At 39.3% G+C, this 26,424-nt stretch overlaps 1 protein-coding gene across 1 annotated transcript; it reads right to left on the minus strand.

Annotated features, from left to right (window-relative positions):
* Positions 1-9,795: 9,795 nt before the first annotated feature.
* Positions 9,796-24,936, minus strand: LOC143854162 (uncharacterized). The gene is made up of 3 exons (XM_077363994.1): positions 24,381-24,936; positions 15,318-15,795; positions 9,796-11,611 (listed from the first exon to the last, which is right to left on the minus strand). The coding sequence occupies exon 3, from the start codon at positions 11,562-11,564 to the stop codon at positions 10,155-10,157; it is 1,410 nt and encodes a 469-aa protein (XP_077220109.1). The 5' UTR covers positions 11,565-11,611; positions 15,318-15,795; positions 24,381-24,936; the 3' UTR covers positions 9,796-10,154.
* Positions 24,937-26,424: the final 1,488 nt, after the last annotated feature.

Below are 26,424 nucleotides of genomic sequence, written 5' to 3' on the forward strand. Positions count from 1 at the left end.
CAACGGATAACCAGAGATATAAAATAAGGTTCGTGCCTGGTTACGAATTCGGAAGGTCTAAAGAGCACCTCATCCGCCCAAGTGTAAACACCTGGTCTCTTATGCCATTTACTTAATAATTTTGAAGAGTTTTGGGCGAAAATCACATGAAATGGGAATGAATATCTCCGAGAAGACGTCTATCTAATCATGCATGTCTCGGAGATGAAATCAAAGGCACACAAGATAAAATAAAAGAAACATATGTCACCTAAGCATAGCTAGGTTATAAATGACATGCCTAATGGGTGTCTAAGTTCTGATGAACAAACACATGCATGACACACCAAAAAAGTATAAGGTCTGCGCAATAAAGTAAGAAAACACTGCAAAACATAGAAAATGACTCAATACCATACAACCCTAAGACTCTAATCTATACCTAGGCCCGAGTCTTTAGATGATCTGATGTTCATCCAAAGAAGCCTACGTATCCCCGCCTCCACGAGAATCAAGGCAACGTAGTTCTTCGCACCTATTCTAAGCTATGATGCCTAAGACATCTAGACCTCTATCCTAGACTCGATCTAAAAAACCAGACTAGTTTTTAAAGCTTCTTGTGTGATTATTTAAATTCTAATGGATTGTAGATTTTAGGACACCCTATATGCCCTAACTAAATGCAGGTTAGCTCTAAGCTAATGCAGGTGGTTCCTATAATCTATGTGTAGCTAGGCTGTATATCCTAAGGAAAACAGTAGGATCTATCGCATCTTAGACCTAGTCATCAATTGGCGATGTGGATCGCCAACTGACCGGACGGAGGCGCTCCTATAACTCTAGGACAAACTCCTAACTCTAACACAAACACAAACAAACCACACAACACATCAAAAACAAACTCAAAACTCTAAAACTCTTTATCTAGGACAAACTACTAACTCTAGAGGAAGATCTTGTTAAAACAAAGTTTTGAAGATTTTTGGTATTTTTTCTTAAAATGGGTAAATGATTTATTTACAAAGGTTTGGCTGGACCTGAGATAAGAATCTCAAGCTGCACTACGTACCTCGTGGAAGAGGATCAAGCCAACGTAGTTCGAAATAGATTTCCTAACTACTCCTAATGACTCAAGATTTTTGAGATTTTTGGTTTTTTAGATGTTTTTATTGTTATTAAGTATTTTTGACTCAAAGGGAACAAATCCTATCATCATAAGGGGAGGACAGACTCCCGAATATCCCGCAAAGGTTGGACAGCATCCTATACTTTGCGGGGGAAAAGAACAGAAACACAACTCTGCAAGGGTTGGACAGCATCCTATACCTTGCGAGAGTGGATAGAAAAACACATGATTTGATAAGAGGTAGAATAGAATCCTAACCCCTATGATGATAGAATTTGATTCCTGAACAAGAGGATTGACTCTCTAGATTAAAGACGGATTCTTGTGCTAATGGACTAATCAAACTAAGATAAAGCTCAACAAGTAATAAGGAAAGACCTTGTGCATATTTAGCAAAGGTAAAACATCCAGCCGGGCCGGACAGCTACCTAGCCCTAGGGTGCAACAAATGTGCAACCAGATACCCATATAGGATAGGGGTATGAAGCCAAGCCGAGTAGGATGTTCTCCCAAAACCAAATGATACACAAAGAGGAGGATGCTAATAGAATGAGACTGGGCAAGTCTCCTAGACATATAGGTAGGATAGAGAAAAAAAAATGCGAACAAGGAAAAAAAGACCTTGTGCATATTTGGTTTAAGTAAAACACCCAGCCGGGCCGGACAGCTACCTAGCCCTAGGGTGCAACAAATGTGCAACCAGATACCCATATAGGATAGGGGTATGAAGCCAAGCCGAGTAGGGTGTTCTCCCAAAACCAAACGACGCACAAAGAGGAGGGTTAGTAAGAGAATGAGACTAGGCAAGTCTCCTATATACAAAGGAGAGGTATGCAACTTGGACTGAGCAAGTCCCCTAAGGATGGACTCACTAATGAGACAAAGCTTGTCTCTAAAGGATACAACTTTCTCTGTCTGAGACATAGCCTGTCTCCCTAAATTGAGGCTTTAAATGACAAAATTTAAGGGTATCTCAAAAGACTGGGCATGTCTTAAAAACAAACGAGGGAAGGGCTACTCGGACTAAGAGAGTCCCCTAAGGATGGGCTTAGGCTAGCGCCTTCATCGCCTTACAAAAAAAAAGGGGAGTCTAATATCTAAAGAGAATTAACAGCAATCCATAAGACTGTGTTAGTCTATCAAAGAGAGAAGAAAAAACTGCCAGATAATTGCAAATTTCACTCTATTTTTATAAAAATAAATCAAGTGCTAAGCAAAGAAGAATTTTCAATAAGAAAACAATACACAATCTAAAGCAAACATCATTAATTAGTCCAGACCAGCCGCTGGATAGCCTAATAAAGTAAAATAAAACATATCAAACACTTCTAAACCAACCACAAACCCCAATACGGGGACTCCAATGAAATCAGATGATGCCAAAGTAATCATCTGATATCATATACACATGATAATATTTCTAATCCCGCCTTGAGATCAGACAGTACTCATGTCGATAATATCGAACAGAATAGTCATCTGATCTCCTTCTTCCTATTAAACAATTCAATAAAAGAGAGACAAGTATAATAAGCTTTGAGATAATCTCACCTGAACAATCCATTTATTACCGTCTTCGAACCCTAACTCAAAGCTTAGTATGAAAGAGAAGTATTAAATTTCCAACAGATATTTAATAAACCTTGATATACAAACAAGAGAGGATTAATAAGCTTTCATTATACATGTACCCTAAAAGTACCCTGAACATTCGCAAACTTCAAGTATTAAAAGAAAAACTCAGAAAATATCATCCTAACATATCAAATACTCGATTAAGCTATTCCATATAATCACAAATTCATACTTGAACACAAAATATCAGAGCTATGACAACTTCTAGTGACTACTTTATTGTCTGATGGAAATGGAAGGGGACAAATTGACTAAAATTTAAACATGAGTAGTCATCCAAACCAAGGAAGTATACTAAGTGGATACTGTAGAAAACTTCTACAATCATCAAATATTCTTGAAACAACTTCTCAATGGAACTTCGATTAAAACAGGTGATAAGATTGAATTTCACATTTCATTGTAGAGGGTCGACTATAGCATGGGTTCAAAATTTGGGGTTTCATCACTTTAAAACCTCATAGAAATTATTTTTCCTTTCAAATTCTAATGCCCCAAATTACTATATATAAAAAAAAAACAGATTTATGCAGACTACACCCTAACAATGAAAACAGCTACACTATTGACCAATGCACTAGAACAAAATAAAATCAATGGATGTACCATTACACTCAGTCTATATTAGAATCAATGGTTTTTAACACAAGAGAAATCAACTAAAGAAAACAATGCATGACAAGGAAAATAATTGATGAATTTAACGAGAGAATAACCGACATGTACATATATATAAAAAAAAATCAAGCTTATGAAATCTCTGGTTACTCTAGAAGCAGAAAATTAACATGAAATTAGGTGATTCATCCATTTTTATGCCCGCAACATGGGGTAAAAATTATCACCTAATTTCCATTCTCAATTTAACACAACTAATCTCATGATCCATTCACCTCAGATGTTAAACCCCAAATTATACTCAAGAGTCAAATTCAAATTCATGAATTAATGCCATAATATCGGAAAATCAAGGCAAACAACCATGAAGATTTCAGTAATTCAAGTAGGGTTAGAAATGTTACCTGAACCTGCTGAAGTAGCTCACCCGGACGTAATGTGTCTGAGACTTGCAGAATTTGCCAAAAATTCAACGAACAAGGTCCGATCTAGAAATTTTAAATCAGAAAATGCTCTAGATCTATGAGAGAACATGAGGAAGATAGTGATATTTCTGTGGAATTGGATGAGCAAGGTTCGAATCAGTGAGAGATATTTTTAGATCTTATGAATTAAAAGGTATCAAACGAGGGTTTGAATACAAAAAAAATGGGGTCAGATCGAGATGGAATTTGAGGCCGATGGATCTGAGGGAAAACACATTGGAATCTAAGAAATTCCGCTCGGAAAATGGGTTAGGGTTTGCAGGTTTTCTATATTAAAAAAATAAATGAGGTTCGAGGTTGAAGAAGGTGCAAATAACGGATAGATCGTGCAGCAGATGCTCCGGATCCAGGTAAGAGTAGACGAGTGGATCCCTCTTCTATACAATTCCTTTCTTGCTCTTTTCTTTTCTCTCAATCTCTCGATCTCTCCTTATATCACTGAAGCTTTCCAAACATCAGATCTGAGCTAGCCATAGCGTGATACGAGCATGCAATTTGTAGATCGCTTGCAGATCTGAAGCAAGAATGGCCGGAAGGTTGACCGGAATTCGGCCAAATTCGCCGGAGAAGAAAAACAGAGATGATGAAATCCTAAAACCTTAGCTCTCTCTCTCTCTCTCTCTCTCTCTCTCTCTCTCTCTCTCTCTCTTTCTCTGGATTTTAAAAATAAAATAAAATCCGATCCCTCAATCTCACAGATCTATGCAGATCTAGGGTTTCTAAGCTATAAAAGGAGGGAAATAGCAGCAGAGGCTAACTAAGAAGGAAGAAGAAAAACTAACCGTCGATAATAATTGGCCGAAATCCGGTCAAGCTTGCCGGAGAAGATGATTCACGACGGGGAATTAGGGTTTGGATCGGATCGGAATTAGGCCGGAGAAGAAGAGAAATTAGGGTTTCGAATGAGGAATTAGGGCTTAGATTTGGGATTTGGGGCTTGAGTGACATGAAAACAAGATGATGATGATGATTTTGATGGCAGTAGCATCGGATTCCGGTAGAATTCCGGCGGAGAAGAAGGAGGAGATGAAAATCGGTGGACTAGCCGGTGGTGAAGTGAAGAAAGGTTGGCAAGAACCCAAGCTCACCGGAGGAGGTGGATTTGCCGGAGAAGAGGAGATCGGAGAAGAAGAAAGGATTGGGTTTTGAAATTTGGGGAAAACTTCTCTCTGCGAATTTTCTCTGTTTTTTTTTTTTTTTTTTTTTTAAACGAACGAGCTGCTCTTATATAAGAGGAAAATGAAAATTTTTCCACCCCTATCAGCTTACTTGGACAGCCCCCCCTAGAATAATTCACTCCCCTTTCTGCGAACTTGCATCACGACATTGCTTGACTTGTTCGCCAGGCAAACGCGCTCGGATTTCGATGAAATTTTACAGGGAGCTTGGTAGGATCCTACTTTAGCTTAGGGTGAAATTTAGGACCCTAACTCAATCATTTGATGGGGATTTACACAAAATTGGAGTGCTTAGGGCACGGTCAAAATGGGGTGTCTACAGATGCCCTTCTTTGGCAGAGCGTGCTTGTCGCGCGAATGTCAAAGCTGAACAGACAACACATTTTGACTGGCCCAAAATTAAAGAGTTTAAAATTTTTGATTTTTAATTTTTGAAAATGATATCCACAAGATAACACGGTGAAATAGCCTTTCGCCGGACTCTGACTCTGCAAACGCTGGTGAGATAGCCTCTCTCCAACTCTTAACTCAGTACATATTGACGAGATAGCCTCTCTTGCAAAACATTAAAGGATAGATTTGATTATGAATGATCTTGAAATTTGAAGAGAAAATGAATCTGGATGCCGTGTGAAAACGGTCTTGAATGCCGTGTAGAAACGGACTTGGAATGCCATGTGAAAATGGACTTGGAATACTTGAATGCCGTGTGAAAACGGACTTTGAAATACTTGAATGCCGTGTGAAAACGGACTTTGAAATACTTGAATGCCGTGTGAAAACGGACTTTGAATGCCTTGAATGCCGTGTGAGAACGGACTTTGAATGCCTCGAAAACATTTTTTTTTTTTAAAATCTTTCAAGTGGTGAAAGAAATGACCAAACTCCAAATCGCGGAGCCATTGGCGAAAACAGCTTTTAAAATCTTTCAAATGGTGAAAGAAATGACCAAACTCCAAATCACGGAGCCATTGGCGAAAACAGCTTTTAAAATCTTTCAAATGGTGAAAGAAATGACCAAACTCCAAATCGCGGAGCCATTGGCAAAAACATCTTTTAAAATCTTTCAAATGGTGAAAGAAAGGACCAAACTCCAAATCACGGAGCCATTGGCGAAAACAACTTTTAAAATCTTTCAAATGGTGAAAGAAAAGACCAAACTCCAAATCGCGGAGCCATTGGCGAAAACAACTTTTAAAATCTTTCAAATGGTGAAAGAAATGACCAAACTCCAAATCACGGAGCCATTGGCGAAAACAGCTTTTAAAATCTTTCAAATGGTGAAAGAAATGACCAAACTCCAAATCGCGGAGCCATTGGCAAAAACAGCTTTTAAAATCTTTCAAATGGTGAAAGAAATGACCAAACTCCAAATCGCGGAGCCATTGGCGAAAACAGCTTTTAAAATCTTTCAAATGGTGAAAGAAAAGACCAAACTCCAAATCGCGGAGCCATTGGCGAAAACAACTTTTAAAATCTTTCAAATGGTGAAAGAAAAGACCAAACTCCAAATCGCGGAGCCATTGGCGAAAACAACTTTTAAAATCTTTCAAATGGTGAAAGAAATGACCAAACTCCAAATCGCGGAGCCATTGGCGAAAACAGCTTTTAAAATCTTTCAAATGGTGAAAGAAAAGACCAAACTCCAAATCGCGGAGCCATTGGCGAAAACAACTTTTAAAATCTTTCAAATGGTGAAAGAAAAGACTAAACTCCAAATCGCGGAGCCATTGGCGAAAACAACTTTTAAAATCTTTCAAATGGTGAAAGAAATGACCAAACTCCAAATCGCGGAGCCATTGGCAAAAACAGCTTTTAAAATCTTTCAAATGGTGAAAGAAAAGACCAAACTCCAAATCGCGGAGCCATTGGCGAAAACAACTTTTAAAATCTTTCAAATGGTGAAAGAAATGACCAAACTCCAAATCGCGGGGCCATTAGCGAAAACAACTTTTAAAATCTTTCAAATGGTGAAAGAAATGACCAAACTCCAAATCGCGGAGCCAAAGGCAGAAATATTTTTTTTTTTAAAATGAAAGGAAAATTCATTGAAATGATTGAAGAAATGACCAACTTTGATCGATTTCACAAGGTGAATAAGTCATTCTTCGCCAAGAATGATTGAAAATGCATGATCTTTGCTGAAGATAAAACTCAAGAAACTTGAAGAAAATCCCAGGTATTGACCCTTCTTTAACAGGTAAAAAGTATTATGCTGAGGTTTGAAGGCTGGGGAGCAAATTCTAGACTCCACTGAGGAAATTGATTTTTCTTGGGAAGTTGACTCTTCAGGAGAGTGGACTCGTCTAAGGAGTTTAGAAGTTTGGTTCGAGATATACTCTTACATCTCTTATCTCAACTTAATGAAGACATTGACACTGATTGCCTTTTTTTTTTTCTTGATATCTTTTATGACGCAAGTCATAAAAGATGCCCCTAGTGTTTTGTACTTCCATAACAAGAGTCCCAAGGAAAGTAAAACCAGGATAGGTAGGAAAATTTGGGTTTGTATAGGTTCTTTCTTTGGAATAAAGATGGGATAATGGCTAAGCTCAAAGACTTCTCCTTTCATTGACCACTATTTGAGGTTCGCTCTTTCCACCACCTTCTGCTTGAAATTTGACATCTTCAACATTTCTGAACAAGATATTTCTCGCTTTTCTCTGGTACTTAAACCAGGGTCTATTCATTTTTATCAATTCAGAAAGTATACACCCATTATTCCAGTGCCAGATGACTTGGACCTTGAAGGAAAACAAATATGAATGAGGAACAGACTTTCAAGGACTCTATCAAAGAAGATGTACATTATTCAAGGGACTCGACTCACTTTTGATTCACCCTTAGACCTTATGTGTATTTTTAAATGGTAAGGCTAGCCGCTCTCAGAATAATTTCAAAAACCATGTCAAGAGGCACTAATTTCCTCCATTAGGATTTTTGTCATGGTTATTACCCCCTTTGGATTGCTCAGTTTTAATGCCCCTAGTTTAGAAAGGGTGTCAAAGTAAATCTCACTGACACTACTTGGATTCCAAAATCCTGCCCAGTGTAGTGATTGCTTTTTCATTTCTTCGAGTCTCCTCTGCTGGGAACTCCTCATTATTGCATTCCAGGTTTCTGGTTTAGCAAACCATTTGCTTCAGTTTTTTGCCTGAAATTCTCATACTACTCAAACTTCAGAATTCTTCATAATCGAGGAACTCCTTCCATGTCTTATCAGCTCACTTTTTGGAAAGTCTTTGCCTCTGACTGGATTGCCTCTTCAATTTTCAATCCATCAGACCGTTACCCTCATTTTGCATAAGCCGGCTCCTTTGATTATAGACTTAGCAAGTACATGACTTTATCTAGGCCGCCCTTTCGGGTTTTCAACCTAGTGGGTCTTCAGACTCTCGTTCTTTTCATTTCTTTCTGTTTTTGTTTTCAATTGCCTTGAACCTTTGCTCGTTTCACCAGAAGAACTTTATAGGTAGGCTCGGGTTCAAAAGGGTTGGATATCGGAAGTTCAAACGATTTGGACCGAATCTGGTCTTGCCAGACTACCTACGTACCCCAAAAATGGAGGATCAGATCCGCGTAGTTCGTTTTGGGGTTTACAAAGAATGGTTTAGCTTTTTAGCTTCAAAATTTTGAAAGGGGGATGACTTAGCTTTTATCCCAAAGGTTTTGACCGAACCTGAGTTGATCAGGTTGCCTACGTACCCCCGAAGAATTGGGGATCAGGTCATGACGTAGTTCAGGTGCATAAATGCCCCTGGTTTATAAAATGATTGAAAGAATTATTTGGTTTTAAAATGTTGGCTCAAAGGGCTCACAAAAGGATTTTTAAACATTAGGATTTTGGCTATAAAGGCTCAAACGTCCAAGGATGGCCTCCTGGTGTTTTGATGTACAAGCTTTTTAATGTTTAAGGTTCAAGACTTTGAAAAAAAAAAAAAAAAAAATTTATTATTATTTTTTTTTTTTAGAGTCTGGCAGTATTTGCAAGCAAGACTTCAACCACGGTGCTCCACTTAAACTTGTGCGCTTCTCGAATATTGAACTCATGTTCAAGATTATACTGCTCTCAATAGTCTCCAAATGTTGGAGACAATTCTGATATTCAATCCATCTCATAGACTCCATCACTTGGGTCTTTGATTTTTCCAAGATATTGTCTTAGGGACACATTCCCTTCTCCTTCTGTCTCTTTTTCTCATGCCTTTCTTTCTTTTGAATATTCTCTTTCTTTTGGACATAAAAACTGTCCTTACTATCTGAATACGATGACTTGAAATCCCACCAAGATGCACAACTCGAGTGTTCTTCTTGGGGATCTAGTTCTATGAATACAACTTTGCATCTGAAAACCTTCTCTCAATGTTCTCATCAGCTTTACTTGATGTCTGATGTTCATATCTCTCTCGAATTTTGCCTTTTGACTGAATGTCTAAAGCTGATGGAGTCTTGCTTTTCATCACAACAAGGCATTTGCCTGGTTTATCCTTATAAGATCAAGTAAGACTACCTCAAACCCCTATAAACAGGTTTATCAATTCCTCGCTCTCCTCGGAAGATAAAGTTTTGCCAATCCATCTTTCCCGAGTTTCGGATTTCAATACCACTATCAACAGCTTTGATTTCTTCTTTGAGTGGCTATGCTCGACGCTCTTCCTCTCGTTTGATCATGTTTCAGATCTCGAGGGGAATTTCGTCTGCATTCTCATCCGAAAAGGGTGTCTTTAGTTATTTTAAACATTAGATCTAAGAGCGAATCATAGAACATCAAAGATATAAAATGAACAACTTTATTGAATTGAAAACTGTATATACAATGGTAACACTCTTTTTTCTCTTTTTTTTTTTTTTTTTTTTTTTTTTTTGACGCGCCTCAATGGGCTCTACATTGGACTTGACAAAGAACGGAAACAACAAACTCTTGAATGAACAAGATTGACAAACATGACACTCTTTTTATTGACACTACAAGACGCACTAACTCTCAACACGAGAGCTAGTATACACTTGACGGAAAATAAATCTTGAAATATGACACTTGACACATGACATTTGAAACATGACACTTGAACTGAGACAAGGAACTAGCACTGATGTTCATGAGTAGCACGCCTTTCTCCATGATAATGACAACTACTGAGTCCGATCTCGGAGTAAGAATCTCGGAAAGGGTAACCCTACAAAGTCCGGATGACCTGGCTTGTATTGGTCTCCACCCTTTGATCTCCCTGAAGTCTCCTTAGTCATGACAGAACTTTCCGGAATCTCAAACACTAACTCTTTTCCTTTCACAGCTAGTTTGCCACTCGGTATCGGGGTATGAGCAATAACAGTTGGCTTTGCAGACAGCTGAAAAGGATCATCATCTTCGATTCTCAGAATATATGGAACATGCTTCGGTTCACTTGACCCTGAAAAATGGGAGGTAGAAATAACTGGTTTTGCGAGAGGCTGAATGAATCCATCATCCTCATCCGACTTCAAAACATACACATCCTGTCTCAGAGGTCTCTGATAAGTACTGAGCTCAGGTAGAATATGGGAATCTTCATCTATCAAGTCTTGGATCTTGTGCTTCAGTGCGACACAATAATTGGTACTATGGCCAAGACATTGGTGGTACAAACAATAGCACTTACCATCATTCTGCTTCTCTGAGTTTTTCAACAGATTTGAACACGGTGGTAAGGTTAACTTTCTCATTCTGACCAACTTCTTGAGAGCTGCTGCTTGTGTACAAGGTAATCTGGAAAATTTTCTTTTCAACTCCTTGGCTGGTTTTTCTCTTTGAACAAAAGGTTTCTTTAAAGGTTGAAGGGAGGTTTCACTATAATTCATTTCCTTTTCAGCAATAAAGGATTTCATTCCATCTGGTTTCCACTTGGATGACCTTTGCTCATGATGGATGACTGCCTTTATATTTTCATAAGAGAACCGATCAAGAAACCTGTCCACTAAATCTTTCAAACTTGTGATATCCCTCAAGTTTAAAGTGAAGAACCATTTCTTAGCTTCACCAGTTAAAGAGAGTGAAAACAACTTGGCTATCTGCTCTGGAGATAGGCCTTTCATTTCTAATACAGGAATATATGACCTTAAATGACTCCTCGGGCATCCCATCCCGTCATACATGTCAAACTTAGGAACTTCAAACTCAGGAGGGAGGATAACATCTGGAAAAAGGACATAGTCATTAAGGTCAAACTTCTTTTTGTTCTGAACCCTCTTATTTTCACCATCGCAATCCGATATCCCAAGCTCTTCTAGTAATGATTTTCCTTTGTCTAACTTGGTCTTATGTTCACAAAATTTCTCCTTGATATGTGGTCCATTGTCAACATTATGCACTGATGACTTCTCAGACTGGTCCAGGCTTGTAATCAGATGAGAGTTTAAAATAGGCAGATTCTCAGAAATCATGGGCGCCTTCTCCTTTTCTTGAGCCTTCAAACGGGTCAACTCTTCTTTCATATTTGCTACCCGTAGGACGAGAGTCTTCATCATGTCCAATATCTCCATTTGTGTTTCCTCAGATTCAGCCATTTAGTAAGAACCGCGTAGAACAGGTGAGGGTTGAATAGAAATAGGTACTGAAAATGAGTGAAGTCAACAAGATCAGACTCCCGCCATGGAATTGACAAACACTAAAGTTCGATATAGGGTAATCAAATGAAAAATCTCATATGCAAGTTGAGACAAAAGATGATACGAATATATCCTCTCATAGATAAAATCTGGCAGCATAACATCTATGCAAGGAGATGCGGTAAGATCAGCACATAGAGTTTGTCAACAAGTTTACAGGATAATGACCAAACTCAAGATATTTGCAGAAAATTCGGCAGCATAACGACTATATAGAGAGGGTCTAAAGCTGCTAATCACAAAGAGTATGCCAACTGGGTTAAGATAAAGTAAGGCTCTCAGCAAGAACACACACTCGAATGAATGTCAGCAAGATAAACTCGCAATCAAACAAGTGGAATCAGATCAGAATCAATCATAGGAGAAGGATATAATGGGCAATACTGAATTTTTCATCCATGATCAAAGATGATCAGTAGATCATAAAGAAGACCACGGCCACAAAATGACAGAAGTAGGTCATGGACCGGGTCTAAATCTGGCGATGGATCGATAGGATTGATCGAATTAGATAAGAAAATCCACTGAATAAGAAGACCCTAATCTAATAATCAATAGATAGATATATATACATGTATATATCCTAACCAGGGGCACCAACCCTAGTCTAATCTAGAGGAGTCAATGAAGTCTTGACTCAAAACAGACATGTGAGTGTACTAGATAACGCGGCGGGCAATCACGGTGTGACTTGCCTTTTCGACACTACATGGGTAGGCAAACTTTTATCCTAGGCTCACATATGCTGGTCGCATATGTTCGTCCTATATGAGTACATATATATAATGTCCTAGCAAGGGTTCCCTAATTTTGGTTCTGAAGGGAGCAGCTAATATATATACATAATATAATGAAATAAAAGTAAGGCCCAGGCATTTCTGCAGGGTACTATGCTTATGACCATACCCTTGATGTATAATGCCAGCACACCCAGCATTATACAGAGTATGTTCATCGCTCATCGGCTGCTGTAGAACACCAGCACACCCAGTGTCTACGGCTGCAGCTCTGGCGCATAGCTTGGAAATAGATACAATAGTACTAGTAGGGTAATGACATCCCATCTGGCACGCATTGTATCTATCCCGTGGAGCCCATAATAACAAAAATCAATAAAAGAAAAATGAAAATAAAAAAATGATGTATGTTGTGTAGTGTGTGAATCCCTTGTTTTAAACACCCATCTGGTGCCCCTGGATTCTAAACGATTGAATTCCCATTTATAATGATTTTAGCCCAAAATTCTTCAAAATTAGTAACAAATGGCATTTTAACAGAGTTAGGCAATATCTCGAAAGAGAATTTCCCCAGCAGAGTCGCCAGCCTGTTGTGGTACCCGGATCCCGCGAGAGGGGTGTGGGGCGCGAGCCGCCACGCGCTCTCACTTTTGGTCTCTCGTATCCACGCGATTGGCGTGTGCATTTTAATGTTGATTTGAATTAATCTTTCCTGTGAACTTGGGATCACTAAGGCAATCCGAATTCCACACGAAAGAGACTGACAGAGTCGCCACCTAGATGTGGGATCTAGGACCCGTAATTAACCAGAAATCTAGACTCGCTACCTGGTTACGAGAATGGAAGGTATGGGGAGTTATCCGCCACATGCACCATTCCTGCCCGATAATCGGTCTTCGATTCCAAAAGCTAACTCTTTTAAATTTTTAAATGGCTCATTCAACTCTATGTTAATGTGCGAACTAAGTGACATGCATCCTAGAATCTAATTTCAATGTGAATCCTAGATGTGTATCTTGATTTATTAATTTGTCTGGATTCAATCTAAGTGACAGTTCTCCTAGAATTCTAATTTCATGGAAAATCCTAAGTGATTTAATTAAGCATTTACAAGAAAATTAATATATAAAACACCACAATTTGTTGTGGTGCCGACTCGCGGGTGGTATGCCGTCAGACATCCAAGCTGCCTACGTACCCAAGCCTCACTGGGATCAGAGTCGACGTAGTTCGGTGCACCTAAGCTAAGTTACATATGCCTAACTCAACTAAGACACCGACCTAGACGGGATTGACTGTTTCAACAGTTTTAAGAGAAGTTATTTAATTCAAGTTGAGGATTTTATTATCTTAGGATTTCATCGAAGATGCTATATGATTCTTATCTAAATGCAAGTTGTCCCTTAGACTAATGCAGGTTAGCCTACATCCTAGTTTACTAGGCTTGTCCTATGGAAAAGATCGGGTGACTAGTGTAACTAAACCTATGGCACGGTTGCTATACATAGCAAACGTCCGTGATGAGGCTGGACTCCTGACTCTAGGACTCCCTAAAACCTAGGACTCCCTAAAACTTAGGACACGACACGACACGACACCAGTGTTCCTAAATTGGGCTCTAAGGGTTCCTAAAGGAATTTTGAATCCACCGGCTCTTGGGAATCTCGAATTCTTTTGGGTTTGTGGAAACTTTTAGAGTTTTCTTGAAGCTTTTATTATCTGAAGGTATTTAGTGTGTTTGGTAGCTTTTAAAGTTGTTTATTTAGAAGGTTTTAGTTTCATTTGAAATTTTTAGTGGTCTTTTGGTTAATGGCTTTTAACGGATTTTTATCAGTGGATTTTAAATGGGTGAATTTTAGTTTTGTTAATTTTAGGTTGGATGTACTTTAGATTAATGTCTTTCGATTTTGGTTTGGAAAATGACGTTAACACAACCAAGTTTTGACAATTGCACAAATTCGACAAACCATTGACCATTAAAAGATCTGACAAATGCAGCCCACTAAAACTGTCGTAACTCTTTAACCGCTTGGCCAAATTCAACGTACAAACATGCGTTGGAAAGATCTTTTATAGGGCTACAACTTTGTAGTTCTCCATTGTTTGTAAATCTGTGATTTAGAGGTTCGAATTTGTGTTGCAAACAAAAGGACAGCAACATTAAACTGGAAATGCCTAAAGGTGTGCCGCAACCATTTTGGACTTAACTTTTTAACCGCTCGCTGTCTGATCTAGCACGAATACTCGTTGGAAACGGCACGAAAATATCTACTACTTTGTAGTTAACCATTTCCCACGATTCTGTTGTTTAGAGGTCGAAAAATCTGTTTAAAGTCTAACAGCTAGCACTATGACGGGAATGATATTGGCACTCCCATGTTTTCTTTTGATAGTTCTTATTATTTTTTTTAGTGATTAAAAGACGGTGAATATGAAAAATGGCTTGAATGGGCCTGAGATTAGATTCAAATGGGATGTTTGAAAAAGGGGTTGTTTTTATCTACTTGGCAAGGTGGGGTATGGATATTGGGTTCTTGAGATTGAGTGGGGGCTGTTGTTATCAAATTGGAGTGGGGGCTGTTGTTATCAATTGAAAGATGGAGATTTTGTAAGCCAAATTAAATGGGTTTTGATAATTCACGTAAAATTCAAGTTTTCTTTCTTGTAAATGTTCAAAATTTTTAATGAATTGTTTTCCCAAAAGAAATCTAAATTCCCTAACAAGCCAATGATTTCAAAATCCCATCACAAATAGGTTCTAATGACCCTATCACATTAATTATATTTAGCATAAGTGAGAACATGACCAAGGCCAAACTAGTACGAAATTAAACATGACATCAACCAAAATATACGCAAAACAACACTCAATCCTACAAATATAGAAAAGAAAATAAAATTCCAAAAGGCATACCTTTTTGTAGACGATATTCCATGCAAACTTATGGAGAAGAGGGATTTGGTCTAGAGAGAGGGCTTGAATTTTCTAAGAGAGGGGTTCTCTCCTCTTTTCTTCTCTTCTTTTTCTTTTGATGGTGGGATGAGAGGGTATTTATAGGAGAATGGGATAGGAGGTTAGGTGAGGTTAGGTGAGGTTAGGTAAGGTTAGGTGAGGTTAGGTAAGGTTAGGTGAGGTTAGGTGAGGTTTGGTGAGGTTTGGATGGTTATGATGAGAGGAGAGGTTAGGTGAGGTTAGGTGAGGTTTGGATGGTTAGGATGAGAGGAGAGGTTAGGTGGTTTTGGATGGTTAGACCCAGGTCATGATCTGCCACTGATCTAACGATTTACGGAAATCGGGTCTCGGAATAGAATCAGGGTCCGGGCTATGAAGTGACCCTAGCTTATTTTGTCCCGATTGATGATCCGTAAAGTCAGATCAAGATATTAATGACCTAAAACATATAAATCAATGATAGAGGGGGTTCTCACATGGATTTAACACACTAATTTATTTGTCGATTAAAACAAAACAAAATGGGGTGTCTACAGATGCCCCTCTTTGGTAGAGATGACGTAGTCATTGAATACCAAAGTTAAAAATGACAGAACCATTTTGCGTAGCTTTAATCGACAAAGGACTCTCTAGACACAACGCACCTTAACATAATGCAAAACCTTAGATGAAACCCTAGAACTTGAATAATAAAAAAAAAACTCGATGCGGCGCCGTTCACAAACGGGCAATTAGAGAATGAGATATCATTTTCGAATGGATTCTGAAGGAAAAGGACAAAGATCGCTCTCAAACAGTTTTTAGAAGGAGATGAGACGCCGCTCACAAGCGGGTTCAACGAGGATAAGAAGCATTCCCAAATGGACTTGGATAATGAGGCACCGTTCACAAACGGCCTCTAGGAGGATAGAAAACCATTCACAAATGGACTCGAGAAAAGAGGCACCGTTCACAAACGGGCTCAAGGAGAAGACAAGACCATTCACAAATGGACTCGAGAAATGAGGCACCGTTCACAAACGGGCTCAAGGAGGACGATACCATTCACAAATGGATTCGAGAAAAGAGGCACCGTTCACAAACGGGCTCAAGGAGAAGACAAGACCATTCACAAATGGACTCGAGAAATGAGGCACCGTTCACAAACGGGCTCAAGGAGGACGATACCATTCACAAATGGATTCGAGAAAAGAGGCACCATTCACAAACGGGCTCAAGGATAAGACAAGACCATTCACAAATGGACTCGAGAAATGAGGCACCATTCACAAACAGGCTCAAGGAGAAGACGAGACCATTCACAAATGGACTCGAGAAATGAGGCACCGTTCACAAACGGGCTCAAGGAGAAGACGAGACCATTCACAAATGGATTCGAGAAATGAGGCATCGTTCACAAACGGGCTCAAGGAGAAGACAAGACCATTCACAAATGGATTCGAGAAATGAGGCACCGTTCACAAACGGGCTCAAGGAGAAGACAAGACCATTCACAAATGGATTCGAGAAATGAGGCACCGTTCACAAACGGGCTCAAGGAGAAGACAAGACCATTCACAAATGGACTCGAGAAATGAGGCACCGTTCACAAACGGGCTCAAAGAGGACACGAGACCATTCACAAATGGACTCAGAAAATGAGGCACCGTTCACAAACGGGCTCAAGGAGAAGATGAGACAATTCACAAATGGACTCAGAGAATGAGACACCTGTTCACAAACGGGTTCGAGGAGAAGACGAGACCATTCACAAATGGACTCGAGAAATGAGGCACCGTTCACAAACGGGCTCGAAGAATTTAGGGATTTTTTTATGAACTTGAATTTGACGTAGGAATGGATTTTTATTTTTATTTTTTAATTAAGGATTTGGATTTGATAAATTTTTTTAATTTTGGAAAATGAGGTACCGTCCGCAAACGGGCTCAAGGAGAAGATGAGACCATTCACAAATGGCCTCGAGAAAAGAGGCACCGTTCACAAACGGGCTCAAAGAGGACATGAGACCATTCACAAATGGACTCAGAGAATGAGAAACCTGTTCACAAACGGGTTCAAGGAGAAGACGAGACCATCCCCAAATGGCCTCGAGAAAAGAGGCACCGTTCACAAACGGGCTCAAAGAGGGCATGAGATTTTTCATGAACTTGAATTTGACGTAAGATTGGATTTGTTTGAATCGGGGATTGGTTTTGATGAATTTTTTATTTTTGGGAAATGAGGTACCGTCCGCAAACGGGCTCAAGGAGAAGACGAGACCATTCACAAACGGCCTCGAGAAATGAGGCACCTTTCACAGAAGGGCTCAAAGAGGACATGAGATTTTTCATGAACTTGAATTTGACGTAAGATTGGATTTGTTTGAATCGGGGATTGGATTTGATGAATTTTTATTTTTGGGAAATGAGGTACCGTCCGCAAACGGGCTCAAGGAGAAGACGAGACCATTCACAAATGGGCTCGAGAAATGAGGCACCGTTCACAAACGGGCTCGACGACACAAGATAGCTTTGATTGATGAATTCAACAATGAAAAATTTAGAGATTTTTATGAATTTGAATTTGACGTAGGATTGGATTTTTTGAATTGGGGATTGGATTTGATGAATTTTTGATTTTTTGAGAAATGAGGCACCGTCCACAAACGGGCTCAAGGAGGACATGAGACCATTCATAAATGAACTCAGAAAATGAGGCACCGTTCACAAATGGGCTCAAGGAGAAGACGAAACCATTCACAAATGGACTCGAGAGATGAGGCACCGTTCATAAACGGGCTCAAGGAGAAGACGAGGCCATTTGCAAATGGGCTCGAGAAAAGAGGTACCGTTCACAAACGGGCTCGAAGAATTTAGAGATTTTCCATGAACTTGAATTTGACGTAAGATTGGATTTGATGAATTTTTTATTTTTTTGAACTCAATGAAATCGGGGATATTATGGATCGTGCCCGACAAAGATGTTGGAAACTAGGACTTTGACGAATGATGAAACGGCAAACCTTTGGAACGAAGAACCATTACTAGCAAGAATGGATTAGGAACATTTTTATGAAACTTCAACAAGATTTTTCTCAAAGAGACTGCTGGTCTTGTCTTCTGGGGATTTTGATAACTGAAACCTTGAACAAGACATTTGAGATTGGTAATTTAGAACAACGACTCTCTTGGATATTATCATGGAAAAGCGGGATCTGCTTCTTGACAGGTGTTTAGATAAACATTTCTTGACCAGGATAACTAACCGGAAGGGAATTATGAATTTGAATGGTTCATCTTTCTGAGAAATTGGCTCAACCACCATTGCATCTGAGGTTCTTCCAAGCTTAAGGTGCCTTCCTGGGGTATGATCTTTTTACGGAAGCTGGGCTTTCTGATGTTTCTACTTCTGAATTTTTCTGAGCTGATCTTCTTTGAAATGAAGTTGTTTGACTAAATTCTCGAGCTCTTTCAGGTATAATTGCAGGGAGCTGCCTAGGCCTGGCCTCCTTCACCAAAACAGTTACATCATTTGGACATAGGAACGACAATTGACTCTTTCTAAAGAGAAAACTTAGATGAAAGGCACTACTCAAAGGATTGAGCAGCCCTGAAGGAGTGAACTTAGAATAATAAAGATTGACTGACTATACTGACAAACATAGTGATGCTTCTGACTTAGTTAATGTTTTGTTTGGTAAGTCTATCCTTTCAAGGAATAGTTTTTCAATTGGTAAACACCGGACTTCTTCCTCGAAACAGTAATGCCTCAAGAATTTAATTACGACCCCTAAGATTGCTTAGCTTCAATGCCCCCAGTTTTGAGGATATCACTTGAATTTGCTTGAACTTTAGTTGATCTTCAGTCTTGATACCGGCTGTTGCCTTCTTATACTGATTCTCTTACCGTGACCAAGTCACCTCTTCAGGGTTTTTAACTTGGCGGACCGCGCTAGCCTTAACTTTTGCCTGAACCACCTTTCTAGGTTTTCGATCCAGCAGGCTATCCCCTTAGCTTTTGCCTAAGCCGCCCTTTCGGGTTTTCAACTTAGCAGGGGAATGATCTTAAATTTTGCCTAGACCGCCCTTTCAGGTTTTCAGTCTAGCAGATCTTCAAACTCCGTTATTTTTCTTATTCATCATCATTTCATTTTTTTATTGTATCTCAGGACCTAGCTCATTAGTTCTGAACACCAGAAGAACTTTTATAGGTAGGATAGGGCTTTTCAAAGAATGGCTTAAGGCTCAACAAAGATTTCGACCGAACCTGTGAACAGGTCGCCTACATATCCCAAGGTAGGAATCAGGTCGTGTGTAGTTCAGGGCGAATGCCCCTAGTTTGAAGATAAATTGTTTGATTTTTTTTTCCTTTTTTCTTTTCTTTCTGGAACAATTAACTTCTCTTCTTTTGGAACTTGTCCCTCTCTTTTTTTTTTGAAAGGATTGAATTTCTTTTCCTTTTTGAATCGACCGAACTCGGTTCAACCGAGTTGCCTACGTACCCCAGTATAGGGATCAGGTCTCGCGTAGTTCGGGGGAATGCCCCAAGTTTGATGGGTTTTCAAGAAAATTTGATTTAGGCTCGAAGGGTTTGCAAATCGGTATTCTTTTGACATTGGGTTTTGATTTTGGGATTTAATCGGCTAAAGGAGGCCTTTCGATGTTCAGATTGGGAATCGATCTAGGTTACTAGAGTCCCTCTGGTACTGATTATTTTTTTTTTTCTCTTTTGTTTTTTTTTTTCGCGGAGTTTGACGGCATTTCCAGGTAAGAGATAATGGATCTTCTTCTTTCAAGATTCTAATACGTGCTTTTGACTTTCATAGAGCGAAACTTGTTCTTTGACATCCTCCATCTATGGATTCGTACTCTCGATATCTGATGATCACTTTTCATTGTTTGCTTTTGAACTTTTCATCTTGAATTTGTTGGCTTTATGAATTTGAGAACCAAGGTCATTGATTGGAAATATGAAAGTTGTTTCCACTCTATGCCCCTTGTATAGCATATATCTTCTCACTTTCTTCATTTTCTTTGAGCTTTCCATCTATGTCTTGCCCCTGGTATCGGTTGTAGCTTTTCTAGACAATCTTCTTATTCTTGAAATAATTTTATCAATTCTTCACACTCTTTAGAGGGTAATGTATTTTCAATCGGCATTCACTGAATCAAAGTTTCAGTGCCAGTGTTTATCATTTCAATTTCATCTTTGAAAGGTTGGGATTGGCGCTCCTCCTCTCGTTCAAGTAATTGCTGTGACTCAAGTGGAGTTTCGTCAATTTTGTCCTCATTTGAGGAGGGAGTCTTATTTTAAGATCAGAAGCACACTTAAGAACAGACACAAGTGAACTTTTTGGAACTGACTGAAATTTTATTTAAAGAAAAGCTATTACATCAGACGACCTATCCTGAACATGCTCACGATTCACAACTCTAAATAAGAAAGAGAAACAGAAGATAACTTGCCTGGACTAGGCATTGACCTTTAACTGTAAGACCGGACTCAACAATTATACTGACCATGATGACTGACTCAACATAAAATAGTAAGTGACTAAAACTTTAACTGCTGCAACTGTTTGGCGTTGAAGGCTCGGCGAAGGCTGGTTCGTTCTGAACATCATCATGGCTGATACTTTCAATTTTGGACAATGATGACTGATTCGCATAGGGAAATGCCCCTAGCTCAATGATTCTGAGAGTGAACTCTGAAGGACTTAGCAAAATAATCTTGAAAAAGGTAGCCCCTAGAGGAGGAACAGACCAGGGGTACAAGCAAGATTGGATTATCTGGACCAGGCATGATCAGATCATGAGAACGCATAATCGAAAGATTGTGAGATTCTGCATCTGCCAGTTAGGGGATGGCATGAAGATACGATCGAATCGTATGACAGAAGAACGAAAGATGCACGATCAAAAGATTAGATGAGATAGCATAAGATTGCTTTCAACGGATAGATCATGAATGACTAATCCTATGAGATCTTTGAAAATTATGGGATTTATATCCTAACCCAAAGGGAAATTTTTTTTTTTTTTTTTTTCACATTTTATCAGTGTTACCTGAAGGCATCAACCCTAATCCTAATCTATCGGAGTGGAGAGAGAATCTCGACTCATGACTTTGTTCGTGTATCTAAGGACCGATCGTGACCATTGGAAGATGGACCACGGCCTAATCTAGACACCAATGGGTAGGATATCCTAAACTAGGCTCACACACATGATGCACATGTGTTCGTATACTACATGCATGTGTGGGTTAATCTAGGGTTAAGGCCAAGAGTTCCCTTAGCGCGAATCCCTGTTCGATATACTGTACCAGTGTCCGGCGTATCAGTACGTGAACAAGAGATCCGTTTACGTACCATAAAGGTACTAGGCTAAGGGTGGAATGCTTCTCTAGCACAGAGGCACCAGGTGATGAAATCCCAGTCAACCATGCTAGATAACACTCCGGGTTCCTAAAATAGGACGTGTGTGCACGTGAGATGCAAGAGTTTAGATGCAAGTGATGTAAGTGTGTGCAATATGTTTGCGCAATCTATGATGCCCTCAGGTTTTGTTAGGTTAAGTTCGAGTAAAATGTGATGAGAAAATAAAACAAGACAAACTAATCTAACAAGTATAGAGTTTTTATGAGCCAGTTAAATTAAATTCAAATGAATTATCTTTTGAAATTTTAATGAAGTTAGGTGGTCCCCAGCAGAGTCGCCAGACTGTGGTACCCGGATCCCGCGAGAGGGGTGTGGGGCGCGAGCCGCCACGCGCTCTCACTTTTGGTCTCTCGTATCCACGCGATTGGCGTGTGCATTTTAATGTTGATTTGAATTAATCTTTCCTGTGAACTTGGGATCACTAAGGCAATCCGAATTCCACACGAAAGAGACTGACAGAGTCGCCACCTAGATGTGGGATCTAGGACCCGTAATTAACCAGAAATCTAGACTCGCTACCTGGTTACGAGAATGGAAGGTATGGGGAGTTATCCGCCACATGCACCATTCCTGCCCGATAATCGGTCTTCGATTCCAAAAGCTAACTCTTTTAAATTTTTAAATGGCTCATTCAACTCTATGTTAATGTGCGAACTAAGTGACATGCATCCTAGAATCTAATTTCAATGTGAATCCTAGATGTGTATCTTGATTTATTAATTTGTCTGGATTCAATCTAAGTGACAGTTCTCCTAGAATTCTAATTTCATGGAAAATCCTAAGTGATTTAATTAAGCATTTACAAGAAAATTAATATATAAAACACCACAATTTGTTGTGGTGCCGACTCGCGGGTGGTATGCCGTCAGACATCCAAGCTGCCTACGTACCCAAGCCTCACTGGGATCAGAGTCGACGTAGTTCGGTGCACCTAAGCTAAGTTACATATGCCTAACTCAACTAAGACACCGACCTAGACGGGATTGACTGTTTCAACAGTTTTAAGAGAAGTTATTTAATTCAAGTTGAGGATTTTATTATCTTAGGATTTCATCGAAGATGCTATATGATTCTTATCTAAATGCAAGTTGTCCCTTAGACTAATGCAGGTTAGCCTACATCCTAGTTTACTAGGCTTGTCCTATGGAAAAGATCGGGTGACTAGTGTAACTAAACCTATGGCACGGTTGCTATACATAGCAAACGTCCGTGATGAGGCTGGACTCCTGACTCTAGGACTCCCTAAAACCTAGGACTCCCTAAAACTTAGGACACGACACGACACGACACCAGTGTTCCTAAATTGGGCTCTAAGGGTTCCTAAAGGAATTTTGAATCCACCGGCTCTTGGGAATCTCGAATTCTTTTGGGTTTGTGGAAACTTTTAGAGTTTTCTTGAAGCTTTTATTATCTGAAGGTATTTAGTGTGTTTGGTAGCTTTTAAAGTTGTTTATTTAGAAGGTTTTAGTTTCATTTGAAATTTTTAGTGGTCTTTTGGTTAATGGCTTTTAACGGATTTTTATCAGTGGATTTTAAATGGGTGAATTTTAGTTTTGTTAATTTTAGGTTGGATGTACTTTAGATTAATGTCTTTCGATTTTGGTTTGGAAAATGACGTTAACACAACCAAGTTTTGACAATTGCACAAATTCGACAAACCATTGACCATTAAAAGATCTGACAAATGCAGCCCACTAAAACTGTCGTAACTCTTTAACCGCTTGGCCAAATTCAACGTACAAACATGCGTTGGAAAGATCTTTTATAGGGCTACAACTTTGTAGTTCTCCATTGTTTGTAAATCTGTGATTTAGAGGTTCGAATTTGTGTTGCAAACAAAAGGACAGCAACATTAAACTGGAAATGCCTAAAGGTGTGCCGCAACCATTTTGGACTTAACTTTTTAACCGCTCGCTGTCTGATCTAGCACGAATACTCGTTGGAAACGGCACGAAAATATCTACTACTTTGTAGTTAACCATTTCCCACGATTCTGTTGTTTAGAGGTCGAAAAATCTGTTTAAAGTCTAACAGCTAGCACTATGACGGGAATGATATTGGCACCCCCATGTTTTCTTTTGATAGTTCTTATTATTTTTTTTAGTGATTAAAAGACGGTGAATATGAAAAATGGCTTGAATGGGCCTGAGATTAGATTCAAATGGGATGTTTGAAAAAGGGGTTGTTTTTATCTACTTGGCAAGGTGGGGTATGGATATTGGGTTCTTGAGATTGAGTGGGGGCTGTTGTTATCAAATTGGAGTGGGGGCTGTTGTTATCAATTGAAAGATGGAGATTTTGTAAGCCAAATTAAATGGGTTTTGATAATTCACGTAAAATTCAAGTTTTCTTTCTTGTAAATGTTCAAAATTTTTAATGAATTGTTTTCCCAAAAGAAATCTAAATTCCCTAACAAGCCAATGATTTCAAAATCCCATCACAAATAGGTTCTAATGACCCTATCACATTAATTATATTTAGCATAAGTGAGAACATGACCAAGGCCAAACTAGTACGAAATTAAACATGACATCAACCAAAATATACGCAAAACAACACTCAATCCTACAAATATAGAAAAGAAAATAAAATTCCAAAAGGCATACCTTTTTGTAGACGATATTCCATGCAAACTTATGGAGAAGAGGGATTTGGTCTAGAGAGAGGGCTTGAATTTTCTAAGAGAGGGGTTCTCTCCTCTTTTCTTCTCTTCTTTTTCTTTTGATGGTGGGATGAGAGGGTATTTATAGGAGAATGGGATAGGAGGTTAGGTGAGGTTAGGTGAGGTTAGGTAAGGTTAGGTGAGGTTAGGTAAGGTTAGGTGAGGTTAGGTGAGGTTTGGTGAGGTTTGGATGGTTATGATGAGAGGAGAGGTTAGGTGAGGTTAGGTGAGGTTTGGATGGTTAGGATGAGAGGAGAGGTTAGGTGGTTTTGGATGGTTAGACCCAGGTCATGATCTGCCACTGATCTAACGATTTACGGAAATCGGGTCTCGGAATAGAATCAGGGTCCGGGCTATGAAGTGACCCTAGCTTATTTTGTCCCGATTGATGATCCGTAAAGTCAGATCAAGATATTAATGACCTAAAACATATAAATCAATGATAGAGGGGGTTCTCACATGGATTTAACACACTAATTTATTTGTCGATTAAAACAAAACAAAATGGGGTGTCTACACCTGTGGACCCCGATCCGAGAGAGGCGGCGGTGAGGGACGTGTGCCCCACGCGCTAAGGTCTCTAATGGATCATCCACGTGAATGGAGAGCTCTACCAAGGAACTCTCGAAAGAAATGTGCCCTCACAGCATGAGTGGCGATACAAAGGTGAGATACCTCTCGATTCGGGGACTAGCCCAGATTCGAGGCATACCTTATACAAAGAAGAGTCGCCATCCAGGGAAGTAGGCCCTGGATCCCACACTATGCTCTGTTGCAACGGATAACCAGAGATATAAAATAAGGTTCGTGCCTGGTTACGAATTCGGAAGGTCTAAAGAGCACCTCATCCGCCCAAGTGTAAACACCTGGTCTCTTATGCCATTTACTTAATAATTTTGAAGAGTTTTGGGCGAAAATCACATGAAATGGGAATGAATATCTCCGAGAAGACGTCTATCTAATCATGCATGTCTCGGAGATGAAATCAAAGGCACACAAGATAAAATAAAAGAAACATATGTCACCTAAGCATAGCTAGGTTATAAATGACATGCCTAATGGGTGTCTAAGTTCTGATGAACAAACACATGCATGACACACCAAAAAAGTATAAGGTCTGCGCAATAAAGTAAGAAAACACTGCAAAACATAGAAAATGACTCAATACCATACAACCCTAAGACTCTAATCTATACCTAGGCCCGAGTCTTTAGATGATCTGATGTTCATCCAAAGAAGCCTACGTATCCCCGCCTCCACGAGAATCAAGGCAACGTAGTTCTTCGCACCTATTCTAAGCTATGATGCCTAAGACATCTAGACCTCTATCCTAGACTCGATCTAAAAAACCAGACTAGTTTTTAAAGCTTCTTGTGTGATTATTTAAATTCTAATGGATTGTAGATTTTAGGACACCCTATATGCCCTAACTAAATGCAGGTTAGCTCTAAGCTAATGCAGGTGGTTCCTATAATCTATGTGTAGCTAGGCTGTATATCCTAAGGAAAACAGTAGGATCTATCGCATCTTAGACCTAGTCATCAATTGGCGATGTGGATCGCCAACTGACCGGACGGAGGCGCTCCTATAACTCTAGGACAAACTCCTAACTCTAACACAAACACAAACAAACCACACAACACATCAAAAACAAACTCAAAACTCTAAAACTCTTTATCTAGGACAAACTACTAACTCTAGAGGAAGATCTTGTTAAAACAAAGTTTTGAAGATTTTTGGTATTTTTTCTTAAAATGGGTAAATGATTTATTTACAAAGGTTTGGCTGGACCTGAGATAAGAATCTCAAGCTGCACTACGTACCTCGTGGAAGAGGATCAAGCCAACGTAGTTCGAAATAGATTTCCTAACTACTCCTAATGACTCAAGATTTTTGAGATTTTTGGTTTTTTAGATGTTTTTATTGTTATTAAGTATTTTTGACTCAAAGGGAACAAATCCTATCATCATAAGGGGAGGACAGACTCC

This window comes from Tasmannia lanceolata, unplaced genomic scaffold, assembly GCF_043159265.1.
Source record: "Tasmannia lanceolata isolate RefF3 unplaced genomic scaffold, GAP_Taslan_0.1 ptg000003l, whole genome shotgun sequence".
Taxonomy (NCBI): domain Eukaryota; kingdom Viridiplantae; phylum Streptophyta; class Magnoliopsida; order Canellales; family Winteraceae; genus Tasmannia; species Tasmannia lanceolata.